Source organism: Harpegnathos saltator, unplaced genomic scaffold (assembly GCF_003227715.2).
Source record: "Harpegnathos saltator strain DR-91 unplaced genomic scaffold, Hsal_v8.6 scaffold15, whole genome shotgun sequence".
NCBI lineage: Eukaryota > Metazoa > Arthropoda > Insecta > Hymenoptera > Formicidae > Harpegnathos > Harpegnathos saltator.
Window position 1 is genome coordinate 1,050,560 of NW_020229928.1, and position 23,276 is coordinate 1,073,835.

Below are 23,276 nucleotides of genomic sequence, written 5' to 3' on the forward strand. Positions count from 1 at the left end.
AGTTAATGTTTGATAAAAAAATAGTTATGAAGAAATATTAGATTCGTACAGCACAGTCTTTGAAATTTCATTTTAAAGATGATTCACAACCCGCGACAGAAGTTGCAAAGCAAAATTTCTCTTATAAAAAATTACTGAAAATTACATTTATACTATATGTAGGCATACAACATATACCTATTATCTATAAACGTTTAAATGTTTCCTGTACTATAAGCAATGTCGAATTACAAATAAAACTTCGAGTTGCGAGTTCTATGATTTGTTTAAAGTTGACATAAATGGTTGTTAGTCGGTGGTAATTATTCGCGTCTTCTTTGTTTTCTCGCATTCTTTGCAATCATCGCTGCTCGTCATTTTAATTGATTGCGGTCACCATCGTAGCAAAAATTCCATCTTGTCGCTGCATTAAATCTACTGGTGAGCCTTCCTCAACAATCTTACCTTCGTCGAAAACGATGATACGATCACAATCTAACAAGGCCATCGCTCGATGCTGCAAGAAAAAGTTTATTTTGTTAGAAATTTCAATCGTGAAATGAACAGTTGGACAAAGCTATATATTTAGTATAACTATATATTTTATATATATATATATATATGTATAATTCTATTAAAATTTTACTCGTGGAAACTTTTTTACTAACTGCAATAGTGATCACAGTTTTATCAGCGAAGGCAGCTGCAGCTGCTTGTAAAAGCAATTTTTCTGTAGCCACGTCGAGTGCGCTGGTCGCTTCGTCCAATATAACAATACTTGATTGTTGAAGGACAGCACGCGCCATGCATAAAAGCTGAAGTTGGCCGGTTGAGAAGTTCTCACCACCCTCACGAACTTCAAAATCTGAGCCGGAAATAATATTTTGATTAATATTTGGAGGATAAAATTTGTCATCGGAAAATCAAAACCGATATAATTAATTAATTTAATTTAATGATTTTTTTATCGCTATAAAAAGACATAGAGATTATCTTTTTACGTGATTATCGCCATCGTAGTAAAGACTTGGAATTTTTTAATCAAGATTTTCGAATTTTTAATCACTAATCAAATATATGAGATCGTAAGCGAAGGAATAATCTGATCGATATTAGGTGAATTTGGGAAGAAATCTTATGTACCTAGTCCATCAGGATGCGAGGCTATGACTTCCTTGATTTGAGAAAGTTCCAAGGCTTTCCAAATTTCGTAGTCGTTATATTTTAACAGTGGGTCCAAGTTTTCTCTGCAGATATCAATTAAGATTAAGTTAGAACTTTAAGTAGTAAAAAGGCTCGATTTATTGCGGCAAAGTGATAAGATTAGATCGCAACGTTGTGGCTATTAATCGCGGTAATAAAATCATGTGTGATAACATATAGAAATACCTAATCGTGCCGCTAAACATTATTGCGTCCTGCGGAATGGCCAACAATCGTGATCGTAACGTACGAAGTGGTATCTGCTTGATGTCGATTCCGTCTATCAAAATGCGGCCTTGACTGATCTCGACCAGCTGGAAGAGGGCCATCACGGTCGATGATTTTCCGCTTCCTGTTCTTCCGCAAATACCCAACTGTCCAATAATATTTAGCACGATTAACTTTTCGTTATTGTTCGAGTATTAAAATGCCAAAGAGAAATCTGACGGTTATTTTTTTTACGATTATCATTTATTACGTCAAATTTCTCGATACTTAATTTTTGATAAAAAATCGCGCTAGCGATTAGTAAACGTCAGGTGTGTTTCCAATTTTTGTTTTATTATTACAGTGTAATCGATTACTTTTTGTCCAGCTGGTATCCTTAAAGTTAAATTCGAGATCACAGAGTCCCTATCTGCGTTGTAGCTCAAAGAAACGTTGTCGAAAATGATTTCTCCCTTGCTGGGCCAATTATCGGGCACTTGTAAACCTGAAATTTGTCAAACGAAAGTGGCTATTACTGTTATGACGAGGAAATTGCTATGTATGATCGTGGAGATTGACAATCACCACTTATTTACCACATCAGATTGTCGCGGATGAAGTACATCGTGTTGATAACCGATTCTCGTGATTTCAAAGTTTACATATCTATTGATTTTCCTCTACTCGAGACATTTGTCTCGATATGATGAGACGTACATGCAAAATAAGGATTTAATGCGAACGACAAAGCGTATCAATTTTTCATGTTTATGCGCATTAACGGCGTGATTGCAGGTCGCGAATAGTTACCGTTTTCGTGATAGTTCTCCGGTTGCGTGTTCCTGTAGGCGGATATTCGGGCCACGCTGCCCATATACTTCTCGATGTCCGTCGTAAACTTGACCACCCAGTTCAGGTAAATCGGTACCACGAGAGTGTAGTTGATCGCCAGACCGACTAAAGCGGGTGTCACGCGGCTAGGGTACATTTCCGCGGAAAGTAAAGCTGCGAAAATAGCTGTCACCACGATAATAGCGCCTAGATAATCCTGGAGGCGGATATTAACAATGTAATGAAAAGTCTATCCGTCATTTATGTCAATGATCTGAAGCTTGACAAATCCACACAAAATAAAACTTAAAAATGGATCGAGTCCAATTACGATGCGCAATTATAACATTTTCAAAGGCAAGGTTTGTTTCTGAAAATTTATATTTTTTATTCATTCAAATGTTCGAATCTAAATCTTCTATATTTCTTTGCTCGTAACACTCACCAACGCAATGCCCAGCCATCTGTCGCTGGTGTTCAGGATAAGAAAGGCGTTAGTGTTTGCGTCGATGCGCTTCATCGCCTCTTCCATGAAGCGGTCTTCTTGCTTAAACGCTCTCAACGTCGGAAGTCCTGACAGAGTTTCCGAAAAATGCGTTGCCACGGGTCCTCTCGTGCTGCAAGCAACATTTGTATAATTATTCACGTATCTTAGTGGAAAAATTGACTCAAAACAGTCTCAAAGAGTATCTTTATTAGAGACGAGGTATTACTGATTACGCTGAATGTTCGAGTGTCTCAATAAAATCCGTCACACGAGGAAACTTCTATTTTTCGTTCACGCGAGAGAATCTTTAAAAACTTATTAGAGCATATTTTTTTGAGATTTTTAACATATGAAAAACGGCGATTATTAATAATACCTGCCATCCAGTCGTTGCAGTTGTCTGGCGCTCTGTCTGTAGAACTTTTGCAACATGTAGTAGGCGCAACCGGTCAGGAAGGCGGCAAAGAAGAACCACAGTGAAATGGCAACATTAAGGATCATCGACGAGCCGCAGAGCAGCACGAAGAACGTCAGTCTCTTGAGCGACGTGGCTAATTTCTTAATTGAGCAAGAAACGATTGCAAGGATTAGTCGAACATCGGAGATTAAGATCGTCACTCATTTTCAACGACGCCCATCGTGAAATCTGATTATCTCAGTAACGATTGTAAGAACGATTGCCGCTGTCGATTATCGAAGCGTGCCAGGGGACTTCCTTTTACCTTGTCTATGACACCCACGTCGGCGCTGAACCTGTTCAGGATCTTGCCGGCTGGATTACAGTCGAAGAACGAAATAGGCGCGCCGAGAAGTCCGGACACAGCCTCTCGGTGCAATTTTCGTTTTGCTTTGGCATCCGTCCATTGACTCGCTACGTTGTACAGAAGCGACGCAAGAATGGAGCTCAGGGAAATAATGATGTACACCTTGAAGTAGGACACCATCTGAAAAGGGAAGAAACTATCCGGTCGAAATTATACTTCATCGAAAGACGTAGCGATTCTACATCCTCTTTATCGTGCAAGAATTATTTTTGCAGTAGATTCTCAAAGAGTTGATTAATTTCGAACGTCGATCGATCGATCGACCGATAGATCTAATTTATTACATATGAATATTTGACGCGAAATATTTCTTTCGCTTGCTGTGGATGGAACGATATACAATTCAGATAAAATGATACCTTTATTGTCTCGAAATGTTATGTAATATCGCGAAAATCTACTTACATCCTGACGTTCGTTGGTTGTCGAACTAGTGTTTTGTTCTGTCCATCGACTTAGCCAGAGATCCATGCATACGCGAAGAACTTGACAGGCCAAGGCTGTTACGATGTAAGCGTTCCCTGACAGCCATCCACCAGCTCGAAAATATTCCATCCAGATTGTTCCAGTGACAAGGCCGCTTTTATCGTCACTCTCGATTGCATTTTGTTCGTGTACGTCCTCATAATTAAATACTGAAAGAAATTTACCTATGAAACACGTTTTATGTCGTAAAGATGGAAGATGGAAGATGAAGGAGATACTCGTGCGAGGAGTAAAAAGTTGCGAATAAAGTTGGGACAAAGATAACTTCGATGTAATTGTAACTAACCCTCTTCCACTTCATCCATATCGTCAAAGTTTTGCGACTTTCTCCATAACAATAGTTTTGCCGGGAAGTGATCCTCTTCCTGGTGTTGACGTAATCTGAAAATAAAAAATAAATTTTCAATTATTTGCGTCTATAATTATTGCAATTACTTTAATTATTTTATCGTTTATCGTTTATAATTACTTGTTTGAACCAGACATTAGTTTTCGTAAGACGCTTTTGTCTCTGCTTATCGTGCCTTCTTCTGATTGCACAATGACCCTAAAATTTGTATTATTATTGCTTTATTCTTTCAACGTGCGCGTCACAACAATAAAAGGCGGTCATGTTATATTGCGAAAAGAAAACTTGAGAACCTTGTAGAGAAGAGTTGTTTTAACACGCTATTGTGTTGTCCGTTGTCGTATGTGTTGTTTCTTTTTCTGCACAGAAATATAAACATGTAAAAGAGAAATCCATTCCCAATGAGTAGAGAGAATAACATGTTCGAGTAATATTTTTCATGAAATATTCATTTAAATAAAAATTTCAGATATTTAATGTTACAATTTGGAATTATATGGATATTTGCGAAATTCAGAAAGTGACAATTTCTTTAATTTCTTTTTATATAAAATTTTACAACAATGTAGATATTGAGGTATATACCGACAATAACCACGACAAATAAACAGCTCTCTTTTATTATACGAGACATTTTGATTAAAAAGTAACCTTTTTGTCAATATTCATACCTTGGTGCCACATGTCGGTTTTCGAGAATTATCGGCGTGCTACTCTGCCGAAGAACAGGCGGTGGTCTTTGAGATTGAAAACTCGCCGATCTGACGGTATCGCGACACGTTTTTGATCGTTTTATACCGCTATTCCATTCTTCTGTCGACACTGGGAGATCTGTGAGATCGTAAGCCAGATATCTCGATCCTAACGTTGTTCGACGTAGTCTTAAAGGAACAAAAACTGACGGACTCTGAAAAGTTCACAGCGAAATAAAATTATTTCGATATTATACAATGTGAATGTACTAGATTGGGTCAAGATTGGGTAAGAAGATAGGACTTTTATGTTTGTCTGAACCCAATCTACCTTCACACTTCGGGTTGGCAGCTAATTACCAGACACCAGACAGTATAATAGGCATTGTGTAATATTTCGTATCTTCCAATCGATGTATCCAATTCAAATAGAAATCTACTTCGCGATTTGTTGTTGAAGAGATAAAAAAAAATTCTTAACATACTTGGTTTTCTGTAATTTACCACGTGGGCATCGTGATCGGCGATCCATGATCCGTCACTGATACGTGCGTCTCTCACGTTCAACCTGGACACTAGTTTGACCAAAGACCACCTGTCTCTGGCGGTTCTCTGAGATCTAGCATCGTCTTGTTGTCTCGAAGCCGCGATCCTCCATTCTGTCGCCAACTCAGAATCTACGTCCTCGATGCTGGACTTTGTCCCAACCGCGCGAACTCGACAGCTGTCCATGACGATCACCTGGAAAAAGCAATTTTTGCTCATCGCGACTCTTCATATGAAGTTATTTATCTCAACTCTTGAAAAAGTTAAGAGGACATATCATTGAGAAACTTGTAAGACCTGATGAGCAGCAGATAACAACTCCAGCTTGTGAGTGACCATAATCACCGTCCGACCGCTCCTCAACAGAAACCTTCTCACGCCATAATCGAAGATATGTTGCCCAACGTGTTGATCTAACGCCGACAGTGGGTCGTCCTGGAAGCAATTTCTAGTTGCACTCACATGCGAATCTAACGCGACAATGCGACGAATTAAAATTATATATTCACGACAAATTGATATAAAAATTGACCATAAACTTGACAAACAGACTAGGAGGATCACATCGGCGTCGCTGTAAATGGCTCGTGCAATGGTGACCCTCTGCTTCTGCCCACCGCTCAAATTGATACCCCTCTCGCCTACCCTGGTCAGGTCCCGATCAGGAAGTATATCTATGTCTGGATGAAGGGCACACGCGCGCAACACGTTGAGGTATCTTTGCGAACAGTACGTCGAGCCGAACAGAATGTTGTCCTTGAGGGTGCTGTTCAAGAGCCATGGCCGTTGCGCCACATAGGCGATCTTCAGGTTCCTAATGGATAATGACGCGTGATGTGACCTCAGCTGACATAAATGTTACTGTAAATGTCAAAAGTTCCATTCTGAATTTTTTGGAATTACTTACTTGGCCCACTCGACGCTTCCGCTCATCCGCTGAATCTCTCCTAAAAGCGCCTGCAACAAGGATGTCTTGCCGCTTCCAGTCTTTCCCACTATTACCGTCAGCTGTCCTAGAATAATGCGAATAAGACATTTATAACGATCGTGTTGGCTGTTGGTGGCCTTGTACATTTTCCGTGACTGAATATTAGACAGTCTTGTTAAAAGTTCTAGTCGTTTATAAATCTTCATGCTCAGATTTCTTTTTCGTTTTGCTTACCACGTGGGAAGTTGAGCTCGTTAAGCACCAATGTGTTGTCGTCGGATCCCCAGGTGAAGACACTCGGTGTGATCTTGACGACAGAATCCGGCACTTTCGGATCTTGCTCGAACACCGTGTCGACCGAGGAGTCTATCTCCAAATGGGACTCACGCGAAACACTCGGCAACTGATTTTCCTCGCTCTCGCTCTCTACGATATCGTCAAGCGATCCATTTGTTGCGACGCTGGATATTTTGTTTGTTTTTATCTTAAAGAAAAGTTAACACGTTATTTTTCAATCTGAATTATATATGATTTTCACGATGGAGAAAAATGACGAGAGACTTGAAGACAGAGGGACTTTAACTTAAAAAGTGCTCACGTTGTTCTCGATGCGCAAAGTGCTTTTTGAAAATCTGTGCTCGACAATACTCGATTTTCGATCTGTTTGCTCAGGAAGAATATTCATCACCTCCGGAAGCCGAAGGAAATCTTCCAGTCTCGTTGTGGAAATCTGCGAGAAAGCATCATGAGAAGTCATTTCGCGAGGATCAGACTGAAATCAGACATTGAATTAAGCGTTATTCCTCACTCTGGCGTTGATAATAATCGACACCATCGTCGGAAAGATGAAAAGCGGCACCGCCATCTGCGAAAAGAGCGCGAGACTGGCAAAAACGTTTCCCGCGTCGAGATTTCGTTCCTCCAGCCAGAAATAAATTCCGAATGTGAAGAGGGTCATCAGAATCGAGGAGGCGTGAGTCACGAAGTCTGTAATGTTAAAATGTGAATTTAATCAATCTCTATTTTACATAAAAATATAAGATAAATTCAGAGTTTTAAGTATTTTCAACAGAATGGAATTGCTCACCGACGAATGTGCAATATGTCGAGTTCTTGTTCAGTAACTTTAATTCCTTCTCTCGGGCTTTGCATACACGTTCTTCGAAGATGTTCTCCCAGGCGCGTAGTTTAATGAGTCGTATCCCTTGAAGAATCTCATTGACTAGACGGAGGCGCGCGTCGCTTTCTTCCTGAAATATTTCGCGAAATATTTCGTTGACACATTGTTAGACACAGGAAATTGTTCCTCACCGTTATGCGCCTAAAATTCGCAGACATTCGTTTTCCCAGGATTAGCTGCATCGGTGTGACGATCAATATGCAGCAAATTGCTCCAAAAATTGCGCTAACACCCAATTTCAAATACAGAAGAAAGATGATAGCAGTGATCTGTAAAGAAATTCGACGTATATCAAAGACAATTAAAGTTATTTTATGCTTTCAACTTTTAACGATTGCGATTCGAACAAATTATTCCAAGATGATGTTTCTAAGGTATCGATAGTGACACGCGATATAATGTACGTGCTATACTAATTTGAACACTTTTATGTACTTTCAGAGGTATGGCCCATACGTAGTGACCGATCCAGAAGAAACTCATCACGTTGTACGCGTCTTCGGCCATGAGATTCGTCAAAGTCCCAATGTCAGCTGCCTGCGAAGGTGAATGTTGTTCTTTGTCCTTGTTGGATGGCTTCTCCTCTTCTGAGATACTCCAAGAAGGTAAGCGAAGTGCCTTATCGTAAATGAGTGCCTGAAAATGGCCAATTCAATGTTCGTCATTTCCTCGACTCTCGGCAAGATCCGAACGCGCCAAAAATCACGGAAAAGAAAGTCGACTTTTAAATATTTACGTTATATCGTTCATATACCTGAAGAGCCGTTCTTAAGCGTATCCCTGTGACATAGACTATATGAGTGTACGCTTGGCTCAGTGTACTCTGCAAAATGATCGCGAGGAAAACTACGATTCCCAGGAAATATCCGTTTTGCGATATCTCCGAAAATGTCATGGTTCTCTAAACAAATGCGAGAGTTAATCATTTCGATGAAAAATAGACGCGTCGTACATCACGGTAATGATAAATAATAGGGAAACGTAAAACTGTGTACCTTCCAGAGGAGATTTTTGTCCGATATGCTGTTTTGGCGATCTGACACGTAATCGATTATTTTGGAAATCATCATAGGACTGACTAAAGTCGTAGCGTCGCCGAGAAGTTTCAAAAGTCCACCCGCTGCGAAAACCATCCATATACGTTTCCACAAACATTTCCATAAAGATAGTTTACGTCCTCGACATCGCAGCTAGGAATTTAATGAGTTGACTTACATGAATATACATACAAAAAATATACATGTGGGGATCATGAATATTTAAAACATTTTACATATTATACGACTTCTATCGCGCTTGTACAGTTCTTCGGTAAATTAATTGTTTCTTAAACGTTTATCCCATCTTGTCAAATACGTGGTGCGTAGTATGACACAGCAATAAAAATTTTAATTCTTAAAATTAAAATTTATATCACGTTATTTTACAAATGAGTACAGATTTAAAAATTAAAAAAATGAAGAAAAAAGAAATTTTATAATCAAATTAAAAATTTTAAATATGTAACGAGCGTTTTATGATAGCGTATAATGATTACTTATATTTCAATTTTTTCTCCAATTTTCTCCCTTCGTAGAGATTTTCTCGGAAAAAGAGACGAACACAAAATGGTATTACCTTCTCGATTTCGTAAATGCTGCGGAATCGTTCAAACTGCCTCTTCATCGTCTCCTCTTTCGGAAGATCTCCGAGGTCATGGAGTTCCAAAGGCGTCCGATACCCGCGCCACAATAGGTCAGTCACCCAGTGGAAGGTGATTTTGCTGAGAAATGGCGAAACAGAATGCCGGTACGATGTACGCCTGTTATTGCTTTTTCTCACGGTGTACCGTCTGCTTTTCTTTATCTGACGACAACCGAAACATCGTCGCTGATACATTTACGATGGGAGAATTTACGAAAGGGAGCATATTCGCATCGTGAGAAACGAAGTGTTTGGCGCATTTCATTTCGCGCAGGGGAAGAGTCGAGAGTAAAACTATACCGACGAGGAACTTCAAAACAGTATCCCTCCCCAATTAATGTGTTTTTAAAGTCGTAAAAAAAGAACTTTTTTCCAGACATTTTTTCCTATTCTTCACGTATTTTTATTTTGAAGATATTTGCTGCTCGGATATTTACTTAAATATGAAAGACGACGTGTTTTTTCAAATTTTTTCTCCTAAATTTATGATTGAACAATTATGAACGATTACGTGTCTCTTATTTTAACTTGGATTACAACATATTTAAAACACATCGAAATCCGAAAAAAACTTTCTTACGAGAGAAGTTTGCTTTTGAGTTGAAAAAGATATAAACACGAACAAGGTGAGAAAGATTTTAACGCGTTCGTTGAAATGGAAGATGAATTGTGTACATATACACATGGTGATGTTTCGTTACTTTTAACGACTTGCAAACACGTATCTTGACGGCTAAGAAAGAGCAGGAGAATTAGTGAAGGTCAATCGAATAATATAAAAGTATAAAAGATATCTTAATATAAAATCTAATTATCTAATGTATGACAAATTAATTCATTTTCTTAGAAAGCGAATCAAAAATATTTTTTTAGTTTTACAATATAATAAAATAAATAATGTTAGATACCGATTTCTTTTTTCTTTTTTTAAGACAAAATCTGCGCTTCAGGGTCGAACAATTAGAATATCGCGTGCCACTTACGAGTGATTCCTTTTTGTTTATCTTTGTTCATTCGGAATTGAAAGTCCGAGTCTAAAAATAGAATTTACATCGAAGCGGAATTTCTCTCCTGGAGGTTTGTCTCATCGAAAAGCACTCACGCTTGCGGACGTGTATTATTCGCCGGTCGAGTAAAAAGCGCGACGTTAGCTCTCGATAAGCACGCCTCACTGATGCATGCGATAATAACCATTATTGTTCAAACAAATTTCATAAATGTAAAACAAATATTTACGCCAGTTGCCAAGAGCGACTGGGTATCGTCGATAAGATCGTAACTTCCTTCTGCTAGTTACTGGTTTAAGTTACTCGTTGTGTAATCCGCTTAATATAATCTCAAACGTTCGTGCTCTTTGACGCATTTCAAAATCGAGAAGTTAAAGATAAAAATATCATCTTCGAGATGGGATAAAAAAGGTAACGAAAAAGATTTATGTATTACATTATTATACACGGTGATCGTGTCCTTAAGGGGATGAACTTTCTTATAGGAGCATTCTGCATAAAAAAAAGAATTCTAAATATCATATTTAATTACAACTTTATTTCGTGACTAACAAATTCTCTGAGGGCACGTCGATAGTAAATTAACAAATGACAAAGTTTACGTTGAATAATTCAACTCACCATACGATAGAGACTACCGGCATCGATGATGGCCATAAATCCGCAACAAAAAGCAACGGCTGCCGTTGTCGTAAACCGGACGTGTTCAATAGTCAGGCTGAATCTAAAATATTTCTCCCTCTAGTTCTCAAGCTGTATCTTCTCATATATTTAATCAGTAGATAAAATAAAATAAAGAGACTTTTTAATAGGTTTTAATAATCGTTATTGTCAAAATTGTAATTTTCATTTAATCAAAGAAGATATTAATTTCTTTTACTTTTCAGTGAAACTGTCGAGTTTCAGAAAAATTATGTATGAATTGCAAGAGAAGAACACACGAGAAGACATTACATTCAATTATGATCAATTAAAAGATATGAAATATATGTATATATATATATATATATATTAATTTCTTTTACTTTTCAGTGAAACTGTCGAGTTTTAGAAAAATTATGTACGAATTGCAAGAGAAGAAGACACGAATTAATTGATCATAATTGAATGTAATCAATCGACTTTACCTGTGCAGATGGTAGAGTTTCCACAGTCGCGTGAGGCAGATTATTGCAAATCCACCGCCCGACGCGGCTGTACCAAAACCGTCCCTGATCTCGGTTTCTCGATGCAATATCCAACAGGATATCACGGCAATAATTGTCAAGATCGATGACAGGACGATCGACGTCAGCAGGGACTCGCATAGCTCCAATAAAAGTGTTAACAGCAGCAGCATGCAAAGTAGCGTCCTGAACGTGTGAAACGGCAAGAGAGACTTGGAAGACCTAAAGGAGGAAAGTGTTCCGTTATTCTCGATCAAAGGTCTCTTTCGTCGTATCAATTGTCGAGTACTGTTCCACGAATTGTCCCTGTGCGATCTGTGACTAATGTTGTTCATCCATGAGATAAAATTGGTCTACATTTAACTGCAATATCGTTATACGCAGGTGATTCATGGTTGCACACGGTGAGGTACCTGACATAATTTATTGTTATTACATAATTGGGATCACCCCCTTCAGTCAGGTTAATGACTACAATGAATCACCATTTATACGGGCCTGCATAAACTCACATCAGAGCATATGTGGCGCAAATTATGATATTGTAGAGGGTTGTTGGATATTTCGTACACTCAGCGTGACGTGAAAACCGCGCGTCTTACGATTAATTTTCCACCGACGACGAGATGCCATTTAAAGACGTTGCATTTACAATCAAGTAACTTTAATTCCCGTTCGAGAACATTTCTTCTTTCTTCTCTTGCCCCCTCTTTCTGCTCTCAAGATTATCGCACGTATAATTAAACGTATAATTTATTCAGAGACCGTTGCTCTACACTTTTCTTCAGACTTTGATTTTGTATCCCAACGTATTATTTATATTCGTACGGAAGATTCAGTTTTGCTAATCCAATGATTAGCGGCGCTATCAATCGTAAAATCGTTAACGCATGTCAGTCGGCAATTGGCATATCAGTCGATCCGGCTAAAGCTACGGAAGTTAAAGAAATGTCGGAATATCTCGTTATATGAGACATTTCGTAATCGCGTCAGGTATGCAAGTATATTATGTATTCGAGTGGAGACGTACGATGAGTGGGATTGGGTTTGTACGCGTCTTAACGAACCTGAATGGCCTCTGAGTCATTCTGTACGCGATTCTTCGGGTTCTACTGTGCGTGACGTTGCCGTGGTACCAATTCGTCTGGCACTTGCAGGTGCTCGCGGTTTGCGTCGCGCAAGTTAAATATGAGTGCGGAAAATATTAGAGGGTGAAACACGACAAACTGATCTTTTCGAAAATCATACTCGACGGTTTAATCATGTTAGGAAAATGATCATCTCCGAATTGACTAGCGACTAGCCACTCAACAAGTGGCAAGTCGAATTGCGAAATTGGTACACGAAGAATTAATTATGGGGAATAGATACGATGATTGAAGCTTGGAGACTCCTCGCGCGGTAATCGTTGATGCAAATTGCCGAGCGTGTAGGCGAATGTATATTTACCCCGCAAGAAAGAGAAAAAGAGAAGTAGGGACAGAGAGAGAGAGAGAGAGAGAGAGAGAGAGAGAAGAGAGAGAGAGAGAGAGAGAGAGAGAGAGAGAGAGAGAGAGAGAGAGAGAGAGAGAGAGAGAGAGAGAGAGAGAGAGAGGGGGGGGGAGCAGGAAGGGTGAGTCGAGTAACCACCTGTTATAAATTATTCCGGTAATTAATACGTCTCCGTGAGCACACAAGTTCATTCCGGCATTCCGTTTCATTAATTATCCATGCGGAATGAAAGTGCTTGCAATGTCGGTGAAGGAGGAACGCGATTAACGGTATCGCTTCTTATTTGCATGTAGCAATATTTTGACATGCCCTAGGAATAGTTGTCGGTTATAATATAGCGATATAGATTGCGCGTATGATATTGCTGAATATAGTAATTGTCGGATAAAATGTTGAGGCGAAATTTTTGATAGCTGCAACACGTTCATTCGTGATCAAGTGTGAGATGCATAATTAGCGGCTGGTACATAAAATCAATCAAGATATCCTAATTCTTAATGGAAAGAAAGTTATTTATATTTATTACGTCTACCATATTTTTTATCTTATATATATATATATATATACACACACACACGTAATATCCTTTAGAGCACGAAAGTTATAGGGATAGTAACTGTTATTTTTTTTTTAAGATTATTGACTATCGCGATAATTTTTCATCAGCTGTTAAATTACTTTTTAATGTTAAATTTATTGCTTAATGAAGCGTCACGTTCATTTTTAAAGGTTGAACAATTTTATTGCAAGCAATATGATAAAATTTCATGTCACTTTACTTATTCGATTCGAAAAACTTCTCGAAATGCTTTACCATGCAAAATTTACGTCAACGAGAGACACCCCGTAAAAATAATAAATATTGATACACACTGTGCAAATGCGAAGACGCCAAAGACGCGCCTTCGTGTCGCCTAATTAACGAAACGTAATTCACGATAAGATAATTAAATCTTCGATACGCAGAAAATTGAATCATTGCGAAAATATCGGGGAATTTACAAACTCGCTACAAAGTCTTTGCAGCTTCCGCGAAACCTAAACTGCGTTACGACGTTACAATTTTAGCATGCGAAAATAATCAATGCGAAGGAGCGCCTAGTTCATCATGTTTAACTTTGCTCGATGTGGTGAAAAGCTGATGTCTAGAAGACTCGATGATACGAGAAATTGTGGATGATCATGAATTTTTATTAACGGCGCGTAATCTTGATATATAACCATCTCCTTATTATCCGACTTAAGGCTCACCAGATTAAATGTTCGGTGCTTGCTTGATGGCAGTACTGTGTAGTTTTACTTAGAAAAACTGCCACAGATTATTGCAATAATGACTTGATAAAGACGATGAGTTTCTCTCGTTCTAGATATTGATTCAAGGATGGTCGCGTAATTAACGATGTGCTTACGCGTCGAGTATCGTCGGTATCAAACGAAGCAAATTCCCCGGAACAAACGTAATCGACATTGACTGAATCATTGGGTAGAGGGAGGGAGAGACTCGAGCGATCCCAAAACAAATGCAACGTGTCGTTTAATTGAAATTTACTCCAGTTGAGCGCGGCTAATCCCGAAGTCACACTTGTTCTGTTTAAACGGCCGCGCCAGATGTTCCGCGACAATACGCCGGCACGAGGAAAGTCTGATATTCTTCGTATTCATCAGCGTGCACCAATATCTCGCCTGTTTCCCGTTTTAGACCGTTATGTAATTATGCTGTTGCGACGCGATTGAATGACGATTCCGCTCGTACGGCTAATCGTACGGAATACATAATCGCTCCGCAACGGTGGAGGATAAAATTAGGAGCGTGGCGCCTGTATGTGTGTGTGTGTGTGTGTGTGTGGCGTTCGATCAGGAATTAACATCTGAGACAGCTAAAATTACGAGCGATCGATAGCTGACGGTTTTTCCTATGCCACGCGCTTTCCCGTTTCGCGTCGACTTACGTTTTGTTGGCGTCGCATTTGTACTTGACAATCAAAATCAGGGCGACGAGCGTCGTGAGAGCGGCAACGGACACGTTCATCAGCTCGACGGTACACTCGGCCATCGTGAGCGGATTTTTCTCCAGGATCTCGGACACTGTGCCGTTTGCTGCTTGCCAAGTCCAAATGATCCGATTCTTGGACCTCGGCAGCATATGCAAAAATCTGTACCGTGCGCAGAACACCATCTTGAATGCGTATGTGCGATGCCTTGGGTAATTTCAATACGAGATATCATTTATTCACGTATATGATTTACCGATCGCTGCTTTATGGAAATCTGGAAAAGTAAAAATTTTTACGCGTTGCTTCATAGATCGGATACGATCGTACTGTCAGGAGGAGAGGACAGCCGATTTTGGCCAACAATGACATAAAATTACAAAAAAGAAAAATTAAAAACATCCAGTAAGAACGTCGTTATTAGATCGTGAAGATAAATATGAAATTATACGTCAAACGTAAAATGTTCATAAGATCAAACTTGGTCCTTATCAGTGATATGCCGGAATGATATCATTATCAGAGGAACACGCTTATATATTTTTCTATCGCACTTGTTGCTTAGTTCTTCAATAATAGAGGAGATTAAAATTAAATCTAGCCTACACGTGCGAGAGCAGAGGAGATTTAAGTTTACAAAGTGTCAATTAAAACAAGCAGTAAAATTGCATCTTCTAATTTGTTAATATTTCGATGAAATCTTTTTATACATGTTTAGGAAATTATATTGTACGAAGAAATCAACTACTAGTTGCACCGAGCGACAATTTTAAATCAGCTTCGAAAATTTTAACATGACTAGTCAGAGATTTATGAAGCTATAATTATTGATAAAACAATCATTTGTTAAGTCTCGTAGGAAATTTCGATTATTACTATTATTACTTATATTATTACTTTGTACTTTTATTTTTGCAAAATTTTAATAAGTCTCTTGGATACACATAGGGTCAAGGAAGGAAAAGAAACTACAAATTGTCTTGATTGAACATTATAAAAATATATTTCTTTTTTCATGTATTTATCTGCCATCTAAATACGTATCCATTTGAGATAACAATCTGACGCATCGCTGGGATCGTGTTCCGGCATTCTAGCGTTTTGTTTCTTGATTCTCTGTCTTTCAGGAAATTCATTCATTGTAAAGGGTGTCCCAAAATTCACGCAAGAAGTAATTTTGATAGAAAACACAGGTTTATAATTAAAAATTGTAAATTTTTTATTGATTCATAAAGTATACAGTATAGGATTATGTATGGAATAGCATATCGGGTAAACGGCCACAGCGAAGAGAGTTCGTTGAATGGATTATGGAACAACAACAAGTGGATGCTGATTTTTCGAACAAAATCATCTTCAGCGATGAGGCTCATTTTCATCTTGATGGCTTGGTTAATCGACAAAATTGTCGCATTTCGGGGTTCAGAAAATCCACGAGTGATTGTTGAGAAACAAATACATCCACAACGTGTCACTGTTTGGTGCGGATTTTGGGCTGGAGGCATCATCGGACCATTCTTCGGAAGAAAATGCGGCTGGTCAGGTAATAACAGTTAATGGTACTCGCTATCGCGACATGATACATCAGTTTTTTGTGCCTAAATTGCAAGATATGGATGTGGACGACATGTGGTTTCAACAAGACGGTGCCACATGCCATACAGCCCGAGAAACAATTCAATTACTGCACGAGTCATTTCCTGGTCGTGTAATTTCCTGTTTTGGTGATCAGATTTGGCCGCCCAGATCACGCGATTTAACGCCGTTGGACTTTTTTCTTTGGGGTCTAAGGTTTTTGAAGTCTAAGGTTTATGCCAATAAGCCCACGACCACCCACGCCTTGAAGGAGGAAATTGAGCGCTGTATCAACGAAATTCAGCCACATTTATGCAAGACGGTCATGGAAAATTTCAACAAAAGAGTGCATATGTACCAGCAAAGCCGTGGAGGCCATTTACCCGATATGCTATTCCATACATAACCCTATACTGTATACTTTATGAATCAATAAAAAATTTACAATTTTTAATTATAAAACTGTGTTTTCTATCAAAATTACTTCTTGCGCGAATTTTGGGACACCCTTTATTTGGTGACATTCGCGTACGTAGATATGATTTGATCGTAGATAAATGTGCTAAATTCGTCACGAAAACGCCGAGATCGACGAAAATCCGGTCAAATATTTCAATAACTAACCAAATATTTTCATCATTAAAGTAATAATTAACATAACACCGGTACATCGCGCGGTGAACGTGTCGCTCATCGACTCGAAACATAGTAAAAAACACTCGAAAAATATTTGAAAAACACTGCGTGATGTATGAAGGCAGGTTTGACCGTTTCAATGACTCGATATGTTTTCATTGTCGTGCTTCGCTTGTTGTTGACGGTTGTTGACTTTTTGTCTTTCTTGCCGATTGTTTCAAAACCTTTTCGCGTCGCATGCTTTTCCGCACTCCAAGTTTCGAGCTGGCGAACGACGCGTACCCCATGATTTACGTATGTCGGCTACATTTCCCGTCAGGTAATTTCGTCGGCACCTGCGATATCGAATCGGACGTTCGTCGGTATCGCGTTAATTGACTCGTGTTTCTCCGAGTATCAAATCGCATTTGCGTATTAGTGATAGTGCCAGCGTCACGATGCAGTTTCGGAGTCGGGAGCAGGATGCTGGATCAAGATTCCAAAACGGAGGATGCAGGATGCCAGGATGCAGGTAATGAAATCACCGCCATATGTACCTCCAGATGTGTGAAATTTTTATATTATATAGGAAGATTCTGTTTTTACTAGATATTTAATGAACTTATCGGGAATAAGGAGATATCCTGACTCGAAATTTACGTCAAAATTCAGTTTGTCATTCGACAAATAATATAGCTTCGTAAATAATTATTGTTTGCTTCTCGATTTGTCGATCTGCTCTCATTCCACACAGATAGAATATTAAGTCAATGAAATGTTATTAAAATAATTTTAAAATAGACTCTTTTTTAAACTTTAACGATTCGAAACGTGTATACAAAAAAAATATGTTTATTCAGCCAAATCAACATGTCGGAGTATTACCACAGACCGGAATAAATTACGCGCTCGGTATCTCGTGTAACTCACTATCGGACAAACAATTAATTTTCACGTCGCCTTTATATATCGACGTCACACAGCAGAACCATTCACGAATTAGCTCTGTCTCTCATTTTGCAAACTCTCGGACACGTGGCCCATTTTCGTTTAGCGCTTTGCGCCTTCTAAAAATACATCGCGCCGTCGAAGAAGCGTTTCGGACACTCGATAAGGGGAGAGCGCGCTAACAATTACGCGAAATCTTTCATAATTCACTTGCCGCGTGCCACCTAACTCGAGAAGGTCAGGCAGATAAAATCGATAAAACGATAAAATCAAATGAAGTCATACGCGAGTTCGCGGTGCACGTGCGGCATGTCGGGAAAAATTGTATCTTATTCGTGGATTTTCACGAGAATCACGGTCAAGGAATCGTCGTATGCCGTCGAACAATCGGTTATTGCAAAGATCTCATCATATGAAAAAAAAAGTATATATATATATATAAATTATTATTGAATCACACGGTTACCAGTAACTTATGACATTGCAACATTTCATTAAGTTTAAATAATATCAAATATAATTTATTGCATTTGAAAAATCGGTTGTACGGCCAATTGAGAGCCAATAAAACAAGATGAACGATGTGTGTGTCCCGAATTACATATTTATTCACCTAAGTATCTTTTGATAACTTAGGCGTCTCAGTTAATTTTTCGTATAATTAATAAAAATCAACGCGATAATCAGTACCGTGAATCAGTATCAGTTTACTGGAATATCGGTTATTATATTTCTATTGACCTTGCAAGTTCGACATGCAGAGAATTAACTATTTGAATGAAACTCGTTTCAAGATACTATGACGATACTATGACGACTCGAAATTTTATCGGTAAGGACAAATGCGGTATTTTCAATTTTCATCGCGGACGAATTCCGGATAAGTCCTTTCAAAAGTATTTTCTTCTTTTCCTGCGAATCCACCTGTATAGGTCAACAAGTAACTGGAGGAGGCGATGCTTCTCACGAACATAACATAAAATTGTTTAGATATATCGAATAAAACGGAATTACCGAGATACACGGAATTACGTCTGTCTATTTTAACTATTTTTGTGACAAACAAATTTCTAAGCAAAACAATGTCCCGTTTGTGTGTTCCACCGAGGACAGTAGCAACATTTCAAAGACAAACTTCGCGGAAGCGACGTGCGAACGCGCGAATTTTCTCGGTAATGATAAATCATCATTTAAGATGGGATTAACTAATGATATCTCTTCTTCCGAAGGCAAGCACTTTTTTTTCTAACTCCATCAAGTAGCAGTAATGCTCGATGCGGCCAAGCACATAAAAACAAAACATTAATATCGCGCCTCGCGCGCGTCACATTGTGCACGATTTATCACGAATAATTGCGTGTGTAACGTCGACGCGCGTTTGCAAGCCAGTGTGCATTAGAATACTCAACAATGCCACTTAATCATGTTCCATCTGACACGAAGTAACGAGATTGCGTCGTGCATACTCACCAGAGGGTCGGATTAACTTTTCACGCACGACTCCATCACACCGTGAAGAAAGAAAAAAAAAAAGAAACAATAACCGCCGACGATCGCTATAATCGGTGCATCCGCGTCACTTTCTCAATTATGATTGTCAATTAGCTTTGCTCACGAGACGGGAGCTAAATGACACTTGACACTGGCCGGCTATCAGAGACGGTCGCGCGTGCCGTCGGCACCGCCACGTGCGCGTCGCTGTGACAGGTGACACAGCAGCCGCCGCCGCGTCCGCTCTCGTCGATGGTTCCCGCGCGACTGAGATGATGTTCGTCGGATAGAGTGCGAATAGCAATTCCGCGTGTGTGCGGTGAGTCATTGATGAAAGAAGGAAAAAAGCAACGCGGCATGCCGGCGTGAGGACGGCACGCGACTCGATATCAGTATAATATATGATAATTGGATCTCGCGCGATATTCGGCTTCATTGTACTGCGGTATATTCCGCAAGGAGTACAGGCATATCCTGAACTCCCACACTTGCTCTGTATGCTCGTTTGCTTTTCTTCCATTTCTCGAATTTCTCTCGACTTGGCTATTTGACTTTTGCGCGCTTAACGTCAGCTGCGCTGGTTTCGAGGGAGTGAAGTGAGTCATGAAGATTTTCCATGTCTCTGTCCATCGATACCTATTTCACCGGCAATGAGATAACATTCTTATATATACATATTATTATTGATAATATTATAAATAATAATAATAATAATAATAATAATAATATTATCATATATAGTATTTGTGAACTTTAAAATCATGCTTTATGTGAGAAAGAAAATAATTTTATTTTATTTTATTCATTCGATATATTGAAATTTCATCCTTTCCGAAGATACATGGCTTCAGTTATAAAATAACTACGTATTACATATCTGCTGCGCGCATGATTTAGCTCTCAGGATATATAAGTATAATTGAATGTGTCAATTGGCTATTTGCTAAATCGCTGTGCACTCATTTTCCGTGCGTCTTTCGTGTCGAAAATCATACTCATAAACATTAATATACCAGTCTCGAAGTCCGGTTTCCTCGGGGTGAGCCGCGCATCTTTTACGAACGCGGACGTTGCAGGAAAGCAACCATCTGGCATCGTCGAGTTTCGCAGCGACGAAACCGACCGGAAAAGAGTGCCAATAGCTGCGTCTCTCTATTAGCGAACACTGTTTTTCCACAAATCGCGTTAGTCACGGCTTAATTTTACCAGCGCGCGGCTCCTGTTTATTTTTCCGCTCTTCCGCTGAAAGGCGTGTTTTTACACGGAATCCTCACGTTCGATATGAACGTTGAGCGACGTTTTGAAAAACAGAATCATCGTGAGAATAACCGTGACATTTTGCACCTGAATTCTGGTATATAGTATTGTATCAAGTGAAAAAAGGAGCGTAAGTTGTTTCGCTCAATTATGCAAATCGGAAACCTTGAATCTCGCGCAGTCGCGTGTCCTATTGATGAAATTGCGAACTACCAAGAGTTAAAACAGTCGAAATACCAATCGACAATGCGCAATCGGTCGAAAATAGTCTTTGTGAGATTAATCGTTCGTCACGTGGACCATTGAACGGCGGGTCATTGAATTTTTCGTTCAGGCCGTTTAATATTTCGGCTCTGAAGCGACACGCGTAATCATGTAATATTTTTATAATTATTATGTGACATGTTATTTGGTAAATAAAATTGGCTCACAATACTTTACTAGTAGTTCATGCAACGTAGACTAGTGACATAAAATTTTAGTCTGGTTGAACAAAACTAGTTGAACAGTGCAGTATTGAACTTCGACTATTAGATATTACATTGCAGCATGCGACGATTTTAATCGCGCGTTCGCACTATTTTCAACCTCGATGATCGCGCTTTATTTGCTTATCTATCGGATAATTAATTACTCCAGGGAAATCATTTCCCATCCGGCTGCACCTCATTACAAATCTGGTTGCCTTCGTAAGTGGCATCGGACGGAATTATCGCGGCCGTCTTTCTATAACGCGTTTTCCAAAAAGTATATTACACCGAGACTAACCAGTTTATATCAGCCGTATATGTAACTATATCGTCGTGATATTCCGCGCAAGTTCTGAGAGAGAGAGAGAGAGAGAGAGAAAGAGAGAGAGAGAGAGAGGGAGGAAGCGAGGGAAGGAAAGAGAAGGAGAGACGGTATCGTTTGCGTCAACTAGTTCGTTATTTATGTCTCTCCCGTTTTGTCATAAATTTCTCTTCTCAGTCCTCCCCCTCGAAAAAAATATATATTAAACCGCGCGAATTGAAGCGAAGCTGACTGACCGGCCGACTTCGTTTATTTAATCTCGTTTCTCCCTAACGTTATTCCTCTATCTCGTTTCGTTCCACGCGTGGCTGTCGTGTGACAAATCACTCGGTGCATCGTTAAATGATGGCTTTTAATTAAACTTCGAGTATAATATTAAACCTCGTCTATCTCGCGAGAAACGCCCACATGTGCGCGCGAGCAAGAGGGAGAGAGGGAGAAAGAGAGGAAGAGAGAGAGGGTAGAAAGAGAGGGGCGGCTGTATTTATTTGAAAAATATTTAATAATAAACATTGACAATATACAGAGAAAATACGCCATAAGAAGTCGCTATGGGATTAATAAGAACCTAACAACTGGTCCAGACTTACAAAATATCATCAAATCAGACAATGATAAAGGTGTCACACGAGTCACACCTTATATTCCTATCAATATTTCGCAAATAAACTTCGAGTTGATCATTTATATTCCTGTTCTCTTATTACCTCTATTTACTTCTTTTTCACCCTTTTTTTTGTTGCCATTTCACGGATTCCTCGTGGATCTCTTGCGAACTCGCGGTGTCAAACTCTCGGTGGCATAAAACGTTCTTACGCGCGCACGGGACATCCGTAAAGGGATCGCGCGTCGTGCGTAATAACGGCGTTTCCCTTCGCGGATTCCGTTGTTTCACACGTTCTTTTTTTTGCGAGAGAAGCGGAAAAACAGGTGACGATTAGCGTTTTTTTTTTTTCATTTTTAACTAGCGTTTCCTCAGTTGTTCGCGTCTCGAACAATTGCTGGGTTTTTGTTTCATTTTTGTCGTTTTTTGTCTTCGTGCTACCTTAACGATAATTAGACAGTGTGCTCTTGATTCTTTTTTGTCATCGATCCAAAGAGAGGGGTACGAGTTTTTTGCTCATTTACCACGCACGCATGCACGCACACGATGACGCATTCACGCACACACATGCACTCAAGCACGCCACACACCCAACGTATATGCACACAATGCGTCACACACACATACACACACACACACACACACACACACACGCATACGCACACACACTGAAACAGCACAGACACGTTAAACTTTACACACGCACGCGTCGCTAGAAATATCGTTAATAATAACGCCCTAATGTCATGGAACATCCTTCATTTATTTTCTTGCAATAATTCGAAAAGAGCGGGCACGACGCCGCCGAATGCCGACGACCGGTTCCTCGCGATATTATTCTCTCGCATCGTCAGGTGTGACGATCGCAGAAACGCGCGCTCTTTCTCTTCTCCCTTTTTTCCCTTTCTCCTTTGTATCGTACGATCGTGCGAAAATCGCTCAGA

At 39.4% G+C, this 23,276-nt stretch overlaps 1 protein-coding gene across 1 annotated transcript; it reads right to left on the reverse strand.

Moving 5' to 3' along the window:
- Sur (Sulfonylurea receptor) lies at positions 1-19,935 on the reverse strand. Its single transcript, XM_011151577.3, has 31 exons — positions 19,659-19,935; positions 15,009-15,327; positions 11,530-11,790; positions 11,024-11,126; positions 9,330-9,557; positions 8,708-8,902; positions 8,467-8,613; positions 8,148-8,348; positions 7,844-7,981; positions 7,620-7,782; positions 7,341-7,519; positions 7,131-7,262; positions 6,767-7,016; positions 6,512-6,617; positions 6,157-6,418; positions 5,902-6,039; positions 5,563-5,799; positions 5,038-5,273; positions 4,660-4,725; positions 4,487-4,564; positions 4,304-4,398; positions 3,937-4,166; positions 3,430-3,651; positions 3,084-3,265; positions 2,666-2,837; positions 2,200-2,437; positions 1,767-1,894; positions 1,369-1,556; positions 1,123-1,226; positions 648-844; positions 1-496 (listed from the first exon to the last, which is right to left on the reverse strand). Exons 2-31 carry the CDS (start codon positions 15,233-15,235, stop codon positions 359-361), a joined length of 5,241 nt encoding a protein of 1,746 aa, XP_011149879.1. The 5' UTR covers positions 15,236-15,327; positions 19,659-19,935; the 3' UTR covers positions 1-358.
- Positions 19,936-23,276: the final 3,341 nt, after the last annotated feature.

What these genes read in the sequence shown, in the direction of transcription:
- Sur (XM_011151577.3), bottom strand. Translation starts at nt 15,235, where the DNA reads ATGGTGTTCTGCGCACGGTACAGATTTTTGCATATGCTGCCGAGGTCC. An exon ending in AAATGCGACGCCAACAAAAC is followed by an intron (nt 11,791 to 15,008) that starts GTAAGTCGACGC and finishes TTCCTCCTTTAG; the next exon opens with GTCTTCCAAGTCTCTCTTGC. An exon ending in TATGGGCCATACCTCTGAAA is followed by an intron (nt 7,982 to 8,147) that starts GTACATAAAAGT and finishes ATTTCTTTACAG; the next exon opens with ATCACTGCTATCATCTTTCT.